Source organism: Pseudopipra pipra, chromosome 1, assembly GCF_036250125.1.
Source record: "Pseudopipra pipra isolate bDixPip1 chromosome 1, bDixPip1.hap1, whole genome shotgun sequence".
NCBI lineage: Eukaryota > Metazoa > Chordata > Aves > Passeriformes > Pipridae > Pseudopipra > Pseudopipra pipra.
The window spans coordinates 33,481,123-33,501,643 of NC_087549.1; the positions used below are offsets into that span (position 1 = coordinate 33,481,123).

Genomic DNA, 20,521 nt, shown 5'->3' on the forward strand with positions numbered 1-20,521 from the left:
TGCGGGGGTCTGGTGACCACCAAGCTTAGCCTCGGAGAAGGAAAGAGTGAAAAAAAAAAAGTGAACCTGGATGGCGGGGGTGCCGAGAGGGAGTGGAGTCCGACCCGGCTCCGTGGCACAGCCCGAAGCGGGGGCAGCCCGCTCTATTAGGTCGCGACCCCGGCGGGATCCCCAGGCATTTTATGTCGCCGCTGTCCCGGTGGGAGAGAAGCTGGGCCTGTGCCCAGCGAGGGTTTCGGGCTACGGCCAGCGAGTACCCGGCCGCGCTGCCAAGGACGCAGCACCTGGACGCTGCCCAGGTGGCACGGCACGGCACGGCACGGCTCTGCTGACGAGTCCCGGCCACGCCGCGTCCCGGGGCCGCTCCCGGGTTGGTGGGTTCGAACTGCCGCCCCCGGGCGGGCGGAGCGCGGGCGGAGGCGCCGCCGGCCGGCAGGGGCGCTGCGGGAGGGGGAAGCGGAGCGGCGGCCGTGCCATTCCCCGGCTGCGCGGTCGCCTCCTCCCCCTCCGCCTCTTCCTGGCCGCGGCGAGCGGAGCTGTGCTGGCAGCGGGGAGGCGGCGGCGCCGGCGCCCAGCTCCCGGCCCGCCATGGCGATCCGCAAGAAGAGCAACAAGAACCCGCCAGTGCTCAGCCACGAGTTCATCGTGCAGAACCATGCGGACATCGTGTCCTGCATGGCCATGATCTTCCTGCTGGGGCTCATGTTCGAGGTGAGGCGGCGCCAACGCCCCCGCCCGGGGTCCTCGTCCCGCTTCCCCCTGCTCCGCCGGGGGCTCTCGGTGCTGGAGGGGAGGGAGGGAGCGGGAGGGCGCAGGAGTCCCGATGCAGCGAGGGCCAGCGCCACAGCCTCCCGGCGCACCTGCCCGCCGCCCCACGGTGTACGCGGGAAAGGAGCCGACTCCCGCCCCGCCGCACGGCCCGACCGCCAGAGCGGGCGCCCTCCCTGCGGTGCATCCTCGCTCCGCCGGGGAACGCCCTCTTCCTCGGCTCGGCTCGGCTCGGAGAGGCGCAGCCTGCGGCTGCCGCCAGGACCCGAGTCCCGCTTCCCCCCGCCGCCCTGGGAGGGAGGGAGGGAGGCCGTGCGGGGCCGGGCAGGGGGTGGGCGCGCTGCGTCCCTTGGCGGCGGCGGGGAGTTCCTGCGGGCGGCGGGGTTACGTGGCAGACGGGAGAGGGAGGAGGAGTGCGCGGCACGGCGAGGAGGGGGCGGGGGGCGAGGCCCGGCCGCCACAGCCGATCCCCCGCTCTTTGTGTGGCGGCCCCGCCGGCACTACGGCTCCCGTCGGGCGGCGCGGCGGGAAGGGAAGGCAGCGGTGACGTGTCCTTACAGCAGCGCTCGGGTCCCCCTGCCCGCGCCCCCGCGCTGCCCGCGGAGCATCCCAGCGCTCCAGGCGGTTCGAGGCGTCGCTCGGATGGCGCTGGTCACCCCTCGCTGCCACCTCCCGCCTCGGAGGTGGGCCGAGGTTTGGCAGCGGCAGAGGGGAGCTCTCCCCTCGGCCTGAGGGCCGGCCCTGCTGCGGGCCAGGCGCTCTCTGGGAACCCATGTTGAATGCAGATGTTTTAAAACGTGCCTTTTTGGCTCTTCTCGATTACCTTCTGAGAGAACTGAAAAGGTGACTTACCTGTGTGACTGCCAAAATGTTGTCAATGATCTGAGGTCATTGAGACTGAGATCACTGAAACTAAGATAACTGATCATCAGAGTAAGACAGTTCATTGGCTAAGTGTTTCTGGCTTTTTGGTGTTTTAGACGTTTGTTTAGACACGTATTTGGGCTTTATTTTAGATATTTGTTTAGGGCTGTGGACCTTTTTGTTTTATATAGGTGGTTTTCAGAATAGTTTTATCCAGCTATTGGTACTGCTCAGCACTAAAGCCCAGTGGAGTTAGGAAAACCAGATACATATATATGTATGTATACATATATACCCAAAAAGTAAAAACAGGGCAGACCAACAAAGGTGTTATGTTTGAGTTTGCTATTAGAAATCACCAAGACACCACCAATATGGTGTTTTTCTGGGGAATGACATTAAAGAGGTGGACCTAAACATTTATCTGCCTACTTCAGAGTTACTGTATTAACAGTATTATTGATAGGGTTGGAAGTTTTGTGGGGGATTGGATGTGTTCTGAATTCTTTTGTTTCCAGTTTTTTTAACCCATTTTTTTTTAACCCTGGTGTAGAGAGGCCATATATCTTTGTTGGTACAGATGTGATGTGGCCGAGAAGATTGTAGCAATTTTTTTAAGGCTTTGATATAGGTCTTGGAAATCACCTGCTCTGCTTGATATTGGTATGGTAAGGTGTTTATACTGCCTGACTTGTGCAATTGTATTAGTAGTGAGAGTAGCTGACAGGGCTTCGAAGGGCAGTTGAGAATTGACTAGCATTTTGAATTGTCCTCTGAGGGCTCCCTTGATGGATAGGGAGCCCGAGGTGATCTCGCTAATTTAGGCAAACTAGTTGGATACCCTGAAGTTACATGGACTGAACAGTCTGCCATGTATTCAGGGTTTCATAGAAAATCTAGGGCTTGTTGACAAAGAGCTGCTTTTAAAACTTAATCTCATTTCCCGTGAATGATAATTAATGCTGGTAGTAACCTAATAATTATTTTCAGATACTCAACGTATCCTTCCAGGATTCATAAAAGAGCTTGTTTTTTTCATCAGTCCTATGAATGCCACAAAGATGCTAGGTTTTTACAGCAATGAAAAACTATCAGATCACAAATGCTGTTGTAAAGCACAGTTATTATTCCTTCTGTTAAGACATGTTGTTTCATGCTGGAATTCAACTAAGATGCATTAGAGTTAAAAATAAGTTTGTGCTTTTTGACAAATAAGAACTTGTACTCCTGCTTATTTACTAGGGTTTTTAGAATATCTCCACCCTCAGAAAAAAGCCATTAGGACAAACATCCTCCCTCCAAATTGCTTTTATTCATTCTGCTTTTTCTTACAACCAGTCATAAAGGAGTAGTACCACTACTGCTAAATTTAATCACATTTGTTTTATGCATCTTGCCAAAGGATCCCCAAGGTCAAAAGAATGCTAATTGTATTGAGTTGGTATGCCACTGGCCTGAAATGGTTTTCTGTTCTTTATGCTTTTTTTCCTTCCCTGTCCACATTTTTCAGATCACTCACAGTTTTTTGAATATGATAATTGACTTTCAAATTTTGTCAAATAAAAAAAAGTACTTTTAAATAAAGTTTGTTCTTGGTCACTGCTGAATGCATCATGGTCTAGGGGTTCCGTGATATTGTATGTTCTGTTAATGTAATCGTACAGTATGGACTGAGGAAAGCATTGTAGCATGTTTTCAATTTAATGTTGTAGGAAAGACTATTTGTAAGTGGCATTTTCAAGGATATTTCATTCAGGAGGTTTGGTATTCTGTAAACAAATCTATACAGACCAGGCAATGTGTGCTGCCTTTGAAAAGTCAGGTGAAGCGGTGTGATAACATGATCACTTCTTTGGGAGGGGACAAATGTGCTGGGCAAGGGTGCTAAATGTATTGGCATATGTCTTCAGTTTAATGTAGCTTACTTCCATGAGAATTTGTTTTTTTCCTCTTTCAGATTACAGCAAAAGCAGCTGTCATTTTTGTTACACTTCAGTATAATGTTACCATTCCTGCCACAGGTATGTATCTTGCAGGAGGTTAGTTATGAGACTGTGTATTCAGACATCATTAGTATGCCATGCTTTCTAGACTGACAGTAGGTGAATTTGTCAATTTGAATAGATAATAAGCAGCTTTCAAGGATTTCACTCTGTCAAAACTCCATTTTAATTAATTAGGTTAGAGACAATGTTTCTGTTCTGATATATTCATCATTAGTGCTAAAACACCATCTGACTGGTAGATAAGTTCACACAGATTCTTACTTTGGCTTTGCAAGTGACAGTCTTTAATAGTCAAAGTGGGGTGATAGCTTAACATATTTTTATTGTCTGCTTTCAATGCATTTGGGTAAGCTTCCTAAGTGCACTTAAGTTTTTTGTTTTATAGTACTTCTTTCCAGAGTCAAAATGAGTTTGTGATGTGATGGAGAAAACTATAAACAATCTAGTGACCTAGTTTATGGTGGCAGTTTAATTTGACTTTTATTTGTTCAGCTGACTACAAGGTAACTTCTGTGAAAAGTTTCACTCTGAGAAACAAACTTGTTAGCCATTAAACTGTACTGATGCCTAACAGTTCATTCTGTTTGCCTTTTAGAAGAACAATCTGCAGAAACAATCTCTCTCTATCACTATGGCATCAAAGACTTGGCTACGATTTTCTTTTACATGCTTGTAGCAATAATCATACACGCTATAATTCAGGAGTATGTACTGGATGTAAGTACAAAATATTAATTCCTTTCATCAAGAAAATAGTCAGGTTTTAATTAGACCTTAAGACTATTAACTTAAAAGTGAACTTCTGCATTAAAGCTTTTAACTGTAAAAACATGCATTAAAACTTTTAGATGTTCTAGTGCAGTTACCAGGTAAATGTTAAGTACTGCAGCATATAAATAACAATGGATTTTCATTTCAGAAAATTAACAGGAAAATGCACTTTTCAAAAACAAAGCATAGCAAGTTCAATGAGTCTGGGCAACTTAGTGCATTCTGCCTTTTCTCCTGTGTTTGGGGAACGAGTATTCTTGTCTCTGTAAGTATACCTCCTCCTCTGTTTGTATTATGTGATTTCAAAAGCTTCACTTAGACTGCTGATAAATATGGTTTTGGCTTATTTTTCTGGTTTTAGCTGGTTTTAATTTTGAAGTGGGGGCAAGTGTGTAGGTTGTAGTCATAACTGAGTATGAAGTCCAGTAGTGTTGCTGTTGCTGAGTCTTGAGTGTATTTACTGTGAACAGAGTAAGGTAAAACCATTTAACTATTATGGTACTTAATTCTCTGTAGTTTTTTGTGTTGACTTATTGACATAAAATAAATGTTTAAAAAGCACTATATGTAGCATTTTGGAGCCTAGGAAATGGGTATGTGGGCCAACTGCTGTAGTCTGAAGTCAATGTGTCCTTTCAGGTTAAAGCTAGTGGCTGAATGTGAAGGGAAAGAGTATTTTTTTTCTTTTCCTTTAATATAGTAACTCCTGGAAAAACTTTCCTTTTATTAGTTAAACTCAAAGCCTGTCAGCAGTTTACATTAGAAGACTTATGGCTGTAGAGATGCTGAAATAACTTCCATCTCATTCTATATGGAACAAACACATGATTTGATTGGTTGTTTTTTATTTTCCTAAGCCAGTACTACTGTCTTTTGTTTTGGGGAGTTGTTTTTTGGGTGGGTTTTGTTCTGCTTATTTGTAATTTCTTGGGTTTAAAAAAAAAATTAGATCTGCAGCTTTTACTTGTGTGTGTAGATGTGTACACATGTGTTTGTATGTACACACGTGCATATACATAAATGCATACATGTGTTTCCAGTCATTATTTCTGACTAGAAAGTAACATCTCTGAGAGTTTATTGAGAGGTTTTGTTTGGTTTTTTTCTTCTTTTAGGAGAACTATATATCAGATCCAACCTCTCTGTGGAGGGACTATCCGCACACACTGATTCCGTAAGGCCTCTTCCTTAGAGGATTGCTGGGCGAGAGGAGGGGGTGTTTTAAACTTAGCTTGTGTCACATACAATTTGTGTGGAATAAGTAGTTTGTAAAACTGTATTAGTCACTAATGCATTTTTGGTTGTACTTACGTGGCCTCTTGATTCTTTGACAATTGTAGCATACAAAGAGCTGTTACTTAGAGAATTAAGTTTTTGCAAGCTTTATCTCAATGATTTTGATTTTTAAAATCTCTAGTTTAAAGTTGGCTGGCAGGAAGGATCTGTATGTTTTCTTTCTTTAAGAGACAGTGATAAAATGGGTTCACTAGAAGGCTTCTGAAATGTTTTAATTTTATTCATAATAAGTAATGTGGTTCAATTCTTACTGTATTGCACAGGTTTCAAATGAAGTTTTTCTACATCTTACAGTTGGCATATTGGTTTCATGCTTTTCCAGAATTGTACTTCCAGAAAACTAAAAAAGTAAGTTCAAAATGTAAATGGAAGGAACTGCAGAGCAAGCAGCTCAAACAGTGGAGTAGTTCAGTTCTTTTGAACTTGGAGAGTAATGAGTTACCCTAGATTTCCTACCCTATTCTGATTTGTGTTACTCACTTTTCTTGATGGAACTTGGGGTGCTCAAATGTCCATGTGAGAAAGGGGTCTTTTTTCATTTTAGTTATTTCAGTATTTCTAATTGCAGTAAATATTTCAGTATTTCTAATTGCATTAAAATTGTTGTATATCTGTTGTGTAAATAAAAATTACTAGTGTTTCTCATCTACTGAAAGAATTTTCCCTTGAGGAAATGAATGTGAGATTTTCTTTTCAAACTTTTTTTTTGTTTCTCATAATTGGTAGTCTGAATAGTCTCATTGAAATCACAGCTAGTTAATGAATCGTGATATAGGTGTAGAATATAAGCTGTGAATAATTTTATAAATCAAAGTGGTATTAAAGTCTGGGATTTGATTTAAGTACCACTATCCTCTGCAGAAGTTCTGGTTAATTATGTATTGATATTTTTTTCAGTTCTCAATTTTTAACAGCAGCATTTTTTCCCTGAGGGTTTTCTGTGTTTGGGTTCTCATAACACTGAGTTCACTTCAGATTTTTTGTAGCACACTTCTTGCCTTCCTGACCAATTTAAGTAGGCTCTTCGCATGTTGTTGCTCAAGATCATTTTGCATATACATTTTCCTGCTTAAACTTTCCTGTTTTAAACTCTTCAACATGGCTTCACCAAAGGCAAATTGTACTTGACTAACTTAGTGGCTTTCTATGGTGGAGTGACTGCATCAGCGGATGAGGGAAGAGCTGCTGATGTTATCTACCTGAACCTCTGTTAAGGCTTTTCATAGGGTCCCCCACAGCATTCTTATTTCTAAATTGGAAAGAGATGGATTTGATGGATGGACTGTTAGATGGATAAGGAGCTGGCTGGATGGCTGCTTCCAGAGAGTTACAGTCAGTGAGTCAGTGTCCAAGTGGAAACTAGTAACAAGCAATTTTCTTCAAGGATCTGTACTGGAACCAGTGCTGTTTGGTATTTCATCAGCCAAAGGGATCGAGTGCACCCTCAGCAAGTTTGCAGAGCCACCAGGCTGAGTGTTGCAGTTGATTTGCTTGAGGAAAGGGGTGCCATCTAGAGTATCCTGACAGGCTTGGACTGGGTCCATGTGAACAAGGCCAAGTGCAAGGTCCTGCACGTTGATTATGGGAATCTCCAACATCAATAAAGGCTGGGGATGAATGGATTGAGAACAGCCCTGCAGAACACTTGGGGGTACTGGGGATGAAAAGCTGGACATGAGCTAGCAATGTACCCTTGCATCCCAGAAAGCCAGTTGTAACCTGGGCTGCATAAAAAGTGGTGACCAGCTGGTTGATCTGCCCTTCCACTCCACTCTGGTGAAACCCCACTTGGAGTACTGTGTCCTGCTCTGGGGTCCCCAGCACAGGAAAGGTATGAATCTGTTTGAGCAGGTCCAGAGAAGAGCCACAAAGATGAACAGAGGACTGGAGCAGCCCCCCTGTGAAGATAGGGTGAAAGAGTTGGGGTTGTTCAGCCTGCAGAAGAGAAGGCTCCAGGGAGAACTTATTGTGGCCTCACACTGTTTGAACTGGCCTTACAAGAAATATGGAAAGAGACTTTTTATCAGGGCCTATAGTGAGAAGACAAGGGGCAATGATTTTAATCTGAAAGAGGGTGGGTTTAGAATAGATACAAAGAAATTCTTAACTATGAAGATGGTGAGACACTGGAACAGATTGCCTAGAGAAGTTGTGGGTTCCCCTTCATTTGAAGTGTTCAAGGTCAGGTCGGATGGGGCTTTGAGCAACCTGATCTAGTGATAGAAGTCCCTGCCCAGGGTAGAAAGGTTGGACTAGATGATGTACAAGCGGCTCTTCAAGCCCAAACGGTTCTGTAACTGTTGTTGCTGTGTGACTAGGCTATATCTCTGCTGCCAGAGTTTATTCAAGAAAATGAAACATAGGTGTTATGTAAGCATAGGTCTTTGTTTAGGAGCCTAGAAGAGGCTTAGTAAAATAGTAAAGAGATGCATTGTTTTTATGCTGGTCTGATGCAGTATAAACACTGTTTTGCAGATGCACTGCAGCTCATGTTCCTATATTGTGGTAATGGTACCTCTCAAATGTAACTTCATGGCCAAGTCTGGAGATTTTTTTTTTAACATAAGTTCAAGAAAGCTGTTAGTGGCCTAAGTGCTGTATGTTGAATAATAGTGTTTTATTGGGTCAGTACTTGAAATTTTGGCCTCTGACTTTTGCATTAAGTTTAAAGAATAGTTCATTTGTTTTAGCAAGTTCATAGTTGATATTTCTTTCACCACCTCTGCCATCTTGGCTTCCTTGCTTTATTCCGTCTCTTGAAGGAGCTGGCTGCATTTACTCAGGTCTAGTTGTCTTTACTGCTGACACAGACAAGGGAAGAAGTTCTTAATTCCGGTACTCTGTATGGGCACGTATATCTCCGGTTGCGTTATTCCAGTAGGCCTTCAGTCTCCACCAGTTTGTCTAAGCGGGCAGCACAGGCTGTTGAAATGTTACCTCAGTTCTGAAGTTAGTGTGAAAGGCTTCTCCTGTTAGTAGTTGGAGAAACTAACTATTTGTACTGTCTATTCTCTAATTTATGTCAAAGAAGTATTTTTTTTTTGTTTTCTTTCAGATAATTTAGAGTAGGTCTTTGTTCATCTCTTTTCTTACCCTTTGTGTATGGCGCTTTGTGTGTGGAGTTGGCTGTTGTCAGAAGTGTTTGATTCTATATGTTTGTTGGATTTGAGATTGAGTATTGAATAATATACTATAGATGTTACAAGATTAAAATGTTAGGCCTTTTTTGTTTGCATGTATACCAGATAAAGCTGAAGATCCTTGAACTTTAGGGGATTTTTCAAAAAAATAGGCGTTTCTTAAGCACAGCTTGAATGTACTCTGCATACTGCTTCAAAACAGATTTTTATTGTGATCTGGCATACTTCAGTGATTCTTCTGTTCACAGATGGCACAATCTGCTTTCCATGTGCTGTGTGTCTCCCTCTCTATTATTTTGTCTCCATGAAGTGTTCAGTTTAATGGAGCTGGCTAAAACCTGAATTGAAGTGTGACCATGAGGTTTAGCATGACTACTTAATAACTATATTCTCTGTATTTGCCAGCAGCAGTGTGCCAGAATTTTGAATGTTCTTGAATTTTTAAAATCAACACCAACACTAGGAAAAGTTTTCATTTTGGTTTGCAGACTGGTTTTTTTTTTTATTTCTGTAGCAATCTGACAATCTGATTAGCAGCAAACATGTGGAACTGTAGGAGCCGATGATACAGTTATATGTATACAAAATAAGTATTGTAATAGCTTGTACAAATTCACAGGAGTCCTAACAAATAAAACTGGGCCCTTTTAAAAAGCATCTTTTTTATGTTTGATGCATTTTCTCACAGTAGCATATGTGCAAGATTCTGAATATTATTGCTAAGTAAGCAATAATTTATGTGTGGAATTAGATGACCCAGGCTGAGTAATTCAGTGCCAGGCCAGACCAGGCCATGTTAAGGTAATTGATAAACAAAGAAGAATTTCCAAGACTAGGGAATAGTAATAATAGATAGCATTGTTCCATACTATATAACATTGTGTATAAGTCATGGTTGTTTTTTTCTTCCTAATAGGAAGATATCTTTCGCCAGATTGTCTACATTGGACTTTACCTCTTTCATATTGCTGGAGCCTATCTCCTGAAGTAAGTCAATTGTAAACTTTTTCTGGCTTCATTCCCTTTCTTAAACATGTAACAAAATGTCTGAATGTTTGTTTTATTTGTTTTGATAGTCTGACCCATCTTGGACTTGTTCTTCTGGTATTGCATTACTTTGTTGAATTTCTTTTCCACATATCCCGTCTTTTCTACTTCAGTGATGAAAAATACCAGAAAGGGTAAGTAGTCTTTATATTTTAAATTCATCTAATTTCTATCTTAAAGCCTTTTGCATTTGACTAGCCAGAAACCAAAATTACAAGGAAGTTCAAACAGTTTTTCTTAGAGACCACAGTTCTCCAGAATAGTGTTAGTACTTATATCTCTTAAACAACTGGTTTTTAACCTTGTTTTAGCCTGTTTAAGTAAATGTTAGTAGCAGTATAAAAATGAAATAAAATCTCACAATGTGTACTAATTATTTTTTTTTTGAAGTTTTGTAGAGAAAGGAACAGGGTAGGTTCAGTATCCTACAGCCAGTGCTGTAGGAATTAATAACATGCTTATGTTCTAATAGTACTGGAAAGCACTTTCCATTGAGTTGAAATTAGTTTTCAGAACATAATGCAAGACTCATGTGGAATAGGTGCAATGAATTTAGGTAAGTTCTTATATTCCAAACAAATTTGCATGGTGAAGGGTAAACATTTGTCTTGTTAGTGCATGTGTTTTGAATGGAAAATTCATTTAGTGTTTGTGGTGTTTTTATTTCTAGATTTTCACTATGGGCAGTTCTTTTTGTTTTGGGAAGGCTTCTCACCTTGATTCTCTCAGTCCTCACTTTTGGCTTTGGACTAGCAAGAGCAGAAGATCAGCAGCTGAATTTCAGTACTGGAAACTTTAATATCCTGGCTGTTAGGTATAGTAAACCTGAAACAGTTCTTAAGCATGTACTGTAAACCTGTGTTAGATACACAATATAAATGGTATGGTATGGTGTTAATGCCAGTAATTCTGAATGATTGAGTATTTTCATGCAACCAATGGGATCAATGGGAATAGCTTATGTAACAAACTTTTAAACCACAGTGAAATGAATTATTTACAGTCTACAGCTGAGAAATCTGTAACTGGTTACTCTTCTTTGTCAAAAGACACCTGGAATTAAAAGGAATATTCAATTATAAACACTAATTTTAAATGTTTCAGATTTAGTAAATTGAATTCTGGATATAATTGCAGTGAGTTTATCTATAGAGGTCAAGGTGGTATGTCCAGAGCATCTTTGGTCCTGGTTGAAGATTTGTGCCTCTCTCTCTGTTGTTGTTATGGCTCCTGTTATTGCAACATGATGCAGAATGTTCTGCCAACCACCTGGCCTTCTTATGAATTAAATCTAGAAAAGGAAGTTATTGAAACATTGGCAATGTAAGCATTACCCTGTAGAACTGATACTCAGAATGGCAAGACACTCTTAAACCATTTTCAGCTGTTGCTGCCTGGTACCTTGAGAGTAGTTCTGAAAAAGAGAGCAGGAAATAAACCTAGTGCTTCCCAGTTTTGATGGGCAAAGACTTCACTATCGCTGTATATCCAGTTTTGATCATCTGTGCTTAAGCCCAGTCGCGCTGTGGGAGCAAACACTTGCATGGCTTAGCAAATGGGAAGGGGAGGAAGGGAGGAGGAAGGGGTGGAAGTTGCCAAAAAAATAAAAAATAACCTGAACAAAACTGAACTTGTAAAAATTCGTGTTATCTAGAAAGAATCACTCTAATGCGTGACAAACTTACTGATAAAACTTCGCTTGTGTTTTGTTTCTAGAATCAGCGTGCTGGCCTCTATCTGCATGACTCAAGCATTTATGATGTGGAAGTTCATTAATTTCCAGCTTCGGAGGTGGAGAGAGCATTCTTCTTCCCAGCCTCAGTCAGTGAAAAAGAAGTTTGTATCAGCTAAAGGAAAGACCTCCAGAAAAGAAAGAGGTTTGTAGTTGCAGTTTTTCTGTTGCCTTGACTTCTCAAAAACAACCTTAGGATGTGCAGAGCCTTTTTTAATAGAGTTGCTAAAGAAGCATTTTATATTTAACTTGCAAGTGAGAGGACTCCATTACAGAAACAGTATTGGTGAATATTACTATGGGGAAAAATGATTTTAAAAGTACACACTATATATTGTTTGGATTTTCTAATTGCCCAAATGAAGGAATTACTGTTTGTAACATGATATTTTTATTATCTTTCATTTCAGTTCTTGAACAAAATATGTGTCATGCTTATGGTTTTTTTCACTTATAAAAAGGGAACAGACACAATTTTAGATCTGTTCTCATAAACAATGATTTGTAAAATTTTCTTGCAATTAATTTCAGGCTTGTTGTTTATTTTCAGAAAATTTTGAGGTTTTAGGGCAAAGAGATGGTTTGATGATCCACTCAGTAAATAGTCTTGTGTTGGACTGTTTTTACAAAAAATAGAATTTGCTAGTTGTCTAGAGGGAGGTAATAACTACTTACTAGTCTAAACCTGTGTTGAAGCATTTGGAAATGTACTGATGGCTCCAGGTTTTACTTTTTGATTATGTCACACTCTTTTTATAGAAAGGGCATGAAAGATGAACTGAATGCTCTTTCCTCCAAGAAAAATTATGTCCTCTTTTAAAAATAAAGTTTCCCCATACTTCAGTATTTCTGTTGTACCATCAGTTAAGCTTCTGTGTACTTAATTGCTAGCTTGAATAACTTCTGGACTTTTTTGAAACTGCTGAAGTTGTTTCAAAAGCTTTTTTCAGCATGATACTTTCTCCCAATCATGTATTACCAACTTGTTCCACCTTTTGATATATTAAACATAGTGTGTGTGAAGACCATTTGCATCAAGAACTGAGATTTGTGGTGGGTGATCCATTTTTTTTTATTTCCCCCAAGTTTCTTTTTTATTAAAATGATGTGCTTTAGATTTTTGCTGCACTCCCTTTAGATGATTTGTAATTATCACAGCTTGGCTTTTGTGTGGTGTTGGGGTTTTTTGTTTTCATCAGAAAATACAGGGGGATTTTTTTTATAATTGAGTGAAGGTAGTTTCCTATGTGAAAGTGTCCTATTGAATCAGAAGTGTCCTGTTTAACCAGAGCTCCGTGTTCACTGCATACTCACTATGGTGTTTCTTTAATTTAATTGAAGTCTTTTATGTCAAATAATTTTAAAATATAAACTTTAATGGTGTTTTAATCAGTGAGTCAAAATCTCCTAATCTATTTCATTCATGTAATTTGACGAATTTGCTGGTTTTCATCCAACTTCAGTGGACACTTGCAAGCAGTAAATGAACAGTGGAAAAGTCAGTTAATTGGAGTTGTGGTTTAATTCACAAAATAATTGAGCTATACCTGTCTTGAGACTGAAGAATTTTTTTGTTTATTTTAAATAGAAAGAAAAGAACTCTGTTCTTTCTTATTCTTCTGTTTTGAGTGTTCCTGTAATGTTGTCTGTTCAGAACACTTGCACAGGATGCAGCAAAACTGTGTTTTTGAAAGAGTAATATATGTAATTGAACTATTTAAAACACTCTTTTGTGTTCCACCTATTGAAGTACTCTTTCCATGTATGCATACTCATTGCAAATCTGAACTAGTGTTTTCCTTCTGTCCATCTTTTAAAGTATATGCTTTAAAAATTGTATGTGCATCTGTAGATAAAGGCTTTCCTATATATATGAAATACTTGTAAATGAAGGAGTGTAATTTTAGCAAGAATTTCTAATATGAAATAGGTGGAACAAATAATTAAGAGCTATACAAGGGAATCGTGTATATACTGTGTCTCCAGAATTTCACAGAACGTCATCTACAGGTTGTGTTTTACTTTTTCACAAATATTGTAACTAGTCTTGATTTTTCAGTCTTGGTGTGTACAATGCACATATTTCAGTGTCTGGCCGCATCAGCAAACTGGAATTTATTGTAGTAAACTTTAAATTTTGCACGTTGTAAAAACTGTGTTATACTGTTGCATTCCTGATGATAATTACGAGGTTTAATGAAGAAGATAAGTCAGAAAATAATTTAAAAGGCTGTTTGTATAGGATCTAGAAAAATGTAAAAAAATATAAAACATCTCATTGTATTTGAAAAATGTTTTCTTGTTTTGTAGAAAACGGAATAAATGGAACAGTGACCTCAAATGGAGCGGACTCACCTCGCAGCAGGAAGGATAAATCCTCGTAAAACTGGGGTTTATTAAGTTAATTGACTAATGTCCCCAAAGAATCTGCTTTTTACATGGATGGCTCTTCAGCACTAGAGATATTATGGATTAAGGAAAATACAATTCATGTTTTTTGATTATTGATGTTGTTTTGAGAAACTTTTTTTAAAAAGCCATTTTGACTAAGGAAAAAGGTTTATCTCTCTTCAAATACTTGAGGGGAGGATTCAACACTTTTTAAAAAACATTGACGCTTTTTTAAACATTTACTGTGATGAAATAACTTACTTAATGAGGATCACTGTTGCAATGTATTATTTCCCTCCAGTTTTTGTAATCTTGGTGATATATGATGTTCTACCAACTTCACTTTTTCCAAGTTCCTCAAGAAGTATTACAAAATTGAAGTAAAAACTTAGTATGCGTTTTCAGATACTCTGGCTTTTCAGTTAATTACCTTGACTCAAATTTGCATTTCAAATTGGGATTCCAAGACCACACCAATAGACCTCTTTATTTTGTAGTTACTAGCTGCACAATGTCTGCTCTTAGAATTGCCCCATATCATTAAAACAGAACTGAAATAATCGGAAATGTTGCAGAGTCTTATTGTTTGTTGGTTAGAAATCTCTTACAAGGAACAAAAAACCTTTCTGAGATATAGCTTTTAGCACTTGAAAATTAGAAGGGAGTGTGTATGATCATAGGAAGAGTTGATTTCAGTAGCACTGTTCGCTTCTGTGTGTGCTTTTAAAGTGTATCTTGGAGAATTAGTGTGCGTTGGACCTTCTTTAAAAACTTGTCTGGCCGATTTTAGAGGGTGGAGGTTCTTACAATGTCTTGTGTTTGTTTTGGGAGGCAATTATTGCTCCATGAAGAGGGAATTAAATAAATGGATCAAGTTATGAGAAACATTCCTTTATTCTAACTGCTTTGCTTTGTTTCACCTCTGTTAGGAATAGTTTGATTTCTCCTATATATGTTTTTATGAAAAAATATTTAGAAGCTACAACTTCTTAAAACTGATTTATTGTGCCCTTTGCTACAACTGGAAAAATCTCAATTTAAGAATTCTTCCATTATCTTTTAAAATTGTATTCAATGTGAAGCTTCATCCAGTTAGTTTTCCAGTTTAATATGCAGATAATGTTTCCTCTGTACGCTTTTGTAATGGATTTAATTCAACCCATTGCACTTGAGAACGAGTGAGAGATTTATTTGAGTCTTAAGAAGAAGTTGCTAAATTAGTCTATCAAGGTAACCAAAGTATTGAACTGCTTATTGATTGAGGATAATTATGAGCAATCAAGCTGATAAATAAAATAATTTTAATTAAAACCTGTTATTATAATTGAATTTATACCCAACAGAGTAATAAATCTGCATTCTGTATCTTCTACAGTTCAATTGCTTACTGTTCAGAATAAACGTTTCCAGTACAAAATATTCTCTACAAGTAACTATCCATTCTTCAATTGTTTAGTGCTATTTAGAGTTATTGCAGTATAATTTATTATATGTTTCCGCTAATTACAGTCACGGTTCCCAAGTATTTGGTTCACACCTCCTGAAATGGACTTGGCAGACTTATACTTGCTTGGCTTGAGAACTCTAGAGCAGCATGCCCTGTAATATGCCCAGTCTGCTTCAGTAGAAGTAGCTATGCCATGCCTTGATTCGAAGTGGTGGAACTGTGAATCTGTCTGATTCTGGAAATCTGACATGAAACTGGAAAATTGGAAATCAGAAATTTTGAGAGAATTGTGTATATTATATACCTGCTGCCGAAAATCACATTTCAAGTCTGATGTTTCTAGAAAGACCTTCACAAATTCTGTGTGCCTTGCTCTCAACTTGTACCTTAAGCCAGGGGGGAAAATTTTAAGTGTCTAGTCTGGTACTTTGACTCTAAATCGGTTTGGTTGTGATATCCGGTTGTACTGGGGCTCTCAGAATCATAACAGGTGGAGGAACAAAAATTATGAAGGGAACATCTAAGGTACTTCTTGAGATCTTTAAGACTTATAGGAGGGTTGTAATAGTTGTTTCCCTAAGGCAAACTGTTTCTTGTAAACCTCATTCACAGTAGTCTTGAAATGCAAACTTCAGGTTAATTTCCAAAAACTTCGAAAGAATATATTCTTGACTGTTAATACTGACATTGCTTTTTGTCTCCTTTTGGCCTTATGGACAGAAATTCTTGGCCTTTGGACTTTAACAAAAGCACTTTTGTTTCCACAATGGCTTAATCTTCATCCTTGCCTTATAGGAGTTGTCGCTGTCTGCCAAGTAATATAGAATAATAACAGTTGTTCTAGAATTTGGATAGAGTATTGGAAGCCAGTATCTTCTGTCTTTTGTATCATAACTAAAAATACATAATTATTATGTTTGAGGCAAAAGCAGTGATTTAGAATTTTCTACCTTGGAATGGAAACACTCATAAACTTATAAGATTTTGAGACTTATGTTTCCAGTTTGATATTGCTTGTTTTAGCATAAGATTATTGTCTGGCTGGATAATTTCTTTTTAATTGCTTAAAACTGGGTTTTAAATGTTATTGCATTTTTTGCTCTTTGCTTGTAATCTGGGATTCAGTAAGATGGAAGTCTAATCATGTTTTCTTAATCATGGAGTCAGGAAAAATAGAAATGGAAATGTCTGAAGAGTTCATCATTTTATTCCTATGTCTAATAAAATAATTTTTGCCTAGGCTGCAGTAATTTATCCTGGTCAGTTGACAGGTCCTGTGAAGAGAAAGATTTGTCCATATAGATGGATTTTAATTGAATAATTATACAGACAGTGGATAGGGTTTGTTGGGTTTGGTTTTTGTCTTAAAGCCCCTTCCTTTTGCCCTGTCTTTTCAGAACTTTTCAAGATTTAACAACAGATGATTTATAGCCTTTTTTGCCCCCCAAATGTGTGTTTGGTTTCTATGCCAGAATCTACTATCAAAACTATTATTTTACTTTTAAAGTGATTATATTGAACTTCAAAGTACAAACAAGGAGCTCAGACCAGCTGAAAATAATTTTAGTTTTCATCTGGACACTTGGAGTAGTTGCAAAGACTGATTTCTCCTATGTGAATTACTGATGAATGTGGAAATACTCTTTGGAAATACGGCTTTTCTGGTGATCCCACGTCCAAAGTTAGGAATTATGAAGGAATTTGCCAAGCAGAGAAAATGCTTAGGCTATTTCTGCTAACATTAGGTAATGCTGATGGCAAATTAAGTATGTTGGGATAATGCATGTAGAAAATCAGTTATTTGTAAGCATTTGATATTTTTCCTAAATACTTTTTTTCTTTGAAAATTTTAGTTGCGTTTATGGAGTTATGTTAGCCAGAACTGTAATAAGCAGTGCACTACTCGGGTACAAGTAATTGACTTCTGTAAAAAGGAGCAATACACATCTGCAGTCCTTTTGTTCTTTGAAGATTTCTGACTAACTGCACATGAGGTAATTTTGTTGGTGGCAAAACTTGATATTAAAGGGAAGGGAGCATTTTCATGTTCATGCTAAGCTGAAAGTAATGTAGTTTGCTGCCAAAATTGGGGTTCAGTCCCTTGCCTTGGCTAGCACAAACCTTTCTGGTTGCATGGTGAGCTAGATCAGGGAGCTGGTGCAAGGGGTTGCTTGGGGTTTTCTTTCCACTGGATTAGTTGTCTGATAGTAATCCCAGAGGCTCACAAGTAGTTATGTATAAGCAACAAGAAAAAAAATGCAGGGAAAAGACATATCAGGTTCTAAGGCAGCTACCCCTTCCATTGACATGTTGCTTAAAAATTACACTAGATTACAGTATGAGTTGGGTGATCTCCTTGAAAGGCTTCCAGTCATCATTATCAGAAGGGAGATTGGTCTCTGGTAGCTCCTACATGCCAAATCCATTAAGTATTAATGGATTTTTGTTGGATATTGAGGGGGAAGGGGGAATACTCATTGTGTTTTACTGTACTGAGATACCTGTTAACTGTCAACAGGGTTTCCAAGCAGTGAAAAATGATACTGGTGATGTAGAAACTGGAATTTTGAAAATGTGGGTTGTCCTGGATCAAACAAACAAAACTACTTTCCTTAACGGCCAGGAAACTACAGCTTTTTTGCTGAGGGATTTTTTTTCCACATAAACCCTTTATGTATTGAAGTAAATCTCCCAGAGAGTTTTGCAAGAATTGCATGATATGCCTGTCTTGGTACATGGAGGGAAGAGTTGTTTGGTTTCTCTTATTTTGTTTTCAGGAAGTTGACCAGCTGATTCCTAGGTCATACTTGGGTTTGGTTCCATTTGTGACTCAGCCCTTTGGGCCTGTGTTGTAAATGATGGAGACTGGCAGCTTGAATAGGCTTCCTATGCAGTGTTGGTCATTGCTGTCCTTATTGTTCTCTCTGGAGAATCTCAGTATTGAAGGGACTTGAACACAAAGTAGAGACAGTCGTGTTGCTTGTAACGTTTGCAGGCTGGTGAGAGCCTGTGCACAGAGATACTGCATTCCGGGGAGGGGGGGCTGTGTTTTAATGCCCACAGCCTGTAGTAATAGTCATCTCGTTGTGCAAATATTTAGGCTACTTCTGGTGCAGAGTATAAGGATGTCCTACAAAATGAAGGCTTGGGGAATATTTGGGAGATCCTTTAAAAGGAATGAGACTTCAAAGGACTGATGTCAGTTATCATCTGTTCATCATATTTGAATTTCTTATGTTGTTAGCTGCAGATTATCTTTAGAGCACTGGATTAGCCCATGCTTGTTGGTTTGTTGGTGGGGTTGTTTTATATACTGTAGGTCATTGTGGTGGATGTTTAATGAGTATCCCTTCTTCACACTGTTCCCTGAACTACTCAGATTTCGGTCTGATAAGCCTAGATCTCTACACATTAAGGAATTTTGTGTGCTCTTCAGAACTAAAATAGGAGCAGGGCTGGACTGTTGCTGGATCAGACGTGCAAGAAATAAGCACATCAACATATCGGGTGTCATCAGAACCTCCTTAATAGGAACTGAAACTCTTTAGGATGAATACATTGCAATAGAACTTATATCGGATATAGCTCACATCCACAGAGCAAGTGCCATTGTGGATGAAATGGAACTGCTTTTAGCATCTGCTGCTGTCAATTCCCTTTGGTGAGCGATGGGTGAGGAGTGCTGGGCTCCAGCAGCAGTAGACTGTTTTCTGCCTTTCAGAAAAAAGGTCCTTTTGATGTTGCCAATTCAAAAGGCAACAACTCCTATTTCTGGTTTAAAAAAAAAACAGCCTAGTTTTGAATCCAATACACTTGATCTCTGTGTGTCCTGTCACTTTTATTTTAGGTTTCTGCAAATACTTCAGTTTTATCCTGCTCAAGGATGGCAAATATGTGATGTAAGTGCCAGAAATGACAACTCCTTTTTCTTCTTTTTGTGTTTGAAACTTTTTGCAGAATCAGAGCAGCTAGAGTGTAGCTTTATAATTCAACAGTCTTTCAGTATTCATTCTTTGTCTGTATTTATTGTGGTTAATATTAAAGATCAGGCATTGTCATGCACCACAACAAAGTTGTTACTTCTTCATTCCACACACGAGAGTGTGGAATTTGATATACTGAATTGAAAAAAAAATACATTAGTCTTGACTGGTTTAGCAGAAATTTATATTCCTGGATGTTTTTCCTTTGCATATTGCAGTTCACTTTTACTGCCTTTCTCATTTAAGAAACTGGACACTTAAGGTCTCTGAATCTCTAGACTGTAGTTTTGCTGTATAGCACTCAACAAATTATGGTCTAGAACTTGAGCTTTGTGTCTCCATATATTGGTTATAAATGTTGAAGATTATATTTTGCACTGTAATCAACAGGTAAAAATTCAGCCCATGGTAATAAGAATACTGTAACAGGGTAGGAATTTTGACTCTTGAGCTCCAGACTAGAAACCAAGCCAAAACGTAACTCGCGTTCTCGCGCGGGTGATTCCTCCTTTTTGTTTCTTGATTAATCATTATATTTGTTTGGTTTATTTTGATTGTAAGTTCATGTGGCAAGGGTTGTCTTGTGTGTGTGTGCGTGCGTGTGTATACCCAGGACAATAAGGTCTGGAGCCCCAGTCTGTGGAAGCTGTAATAAGCAATCACCTTGTTATTGTTTTTCTGGATATCATAATAAAGAGTATCAAATTAAAACTGTGCTTGAATAGTCTGTTACAAAAATGGAGGCATATAAATTGCATCTGGCCTTGCTTACAGCCCAGCAGCATCAGCAAGATACTGGTCGAAGGCAAATACAGTGTTTTGTTTGAGGATATTCACTTAAACCAGTGAACACAGACAGGTCTGCTTAGGCTGAAGAGGAATGGCTCTGGTGTAACTCAGGCTGGAGCTGGAGTTTGCACAAAATTATCAGAAGTTCAGGATTGAGTTTCTCACCTGTCAACTTGAGAAACCACATTGGCCCTCCCTCTTGAGAAAGTGAGGCTTGTTTGCTGTAATGCTTGTGCAGCATTTTGTATCCTCTGAGTAGCACTTTCCAGCTTGACAGTAACCATAAA

At 39.2% G+C, this 20,521-nt stretch overlaps 1 protein-coding gene across 1 annotated transcript; it reads left to right on the forward strand.

Annotated features, from left to right (window-relative positions):
- Positions 1-417: 417 nt before the first annotated feature.
- Positions 418-20,156, forward strand: TRAM1 (translocation associated membrane protein 1). The gene is made up of 11 exons (XM_064651118.1): positions 418-711; positions 3,590-3,653; positions 4,234-4,355; positions 4,558-4,674; positions 5,525-5,583; positions 5,969-6,053; positions 9,762-9,832; positions 9,922-10,026; positions 10,563-10,706; positions 11,609-11,769; positions 13,935-20,156. The coding sequence occupies exons 1-11, from the start codon at positions 589-591 to the stop codon at positions 14,006-14,008; spliced, it is 1,125 nt and encodes a 374-aa protein (XP_064507188.1). The 5' UTR covers positions 418-588; the 3' UTR covers positions 14,009-20,156.
- The last annotated feature ends 365 nt before the right edge of the window (positions 20,157-20,521 follow it).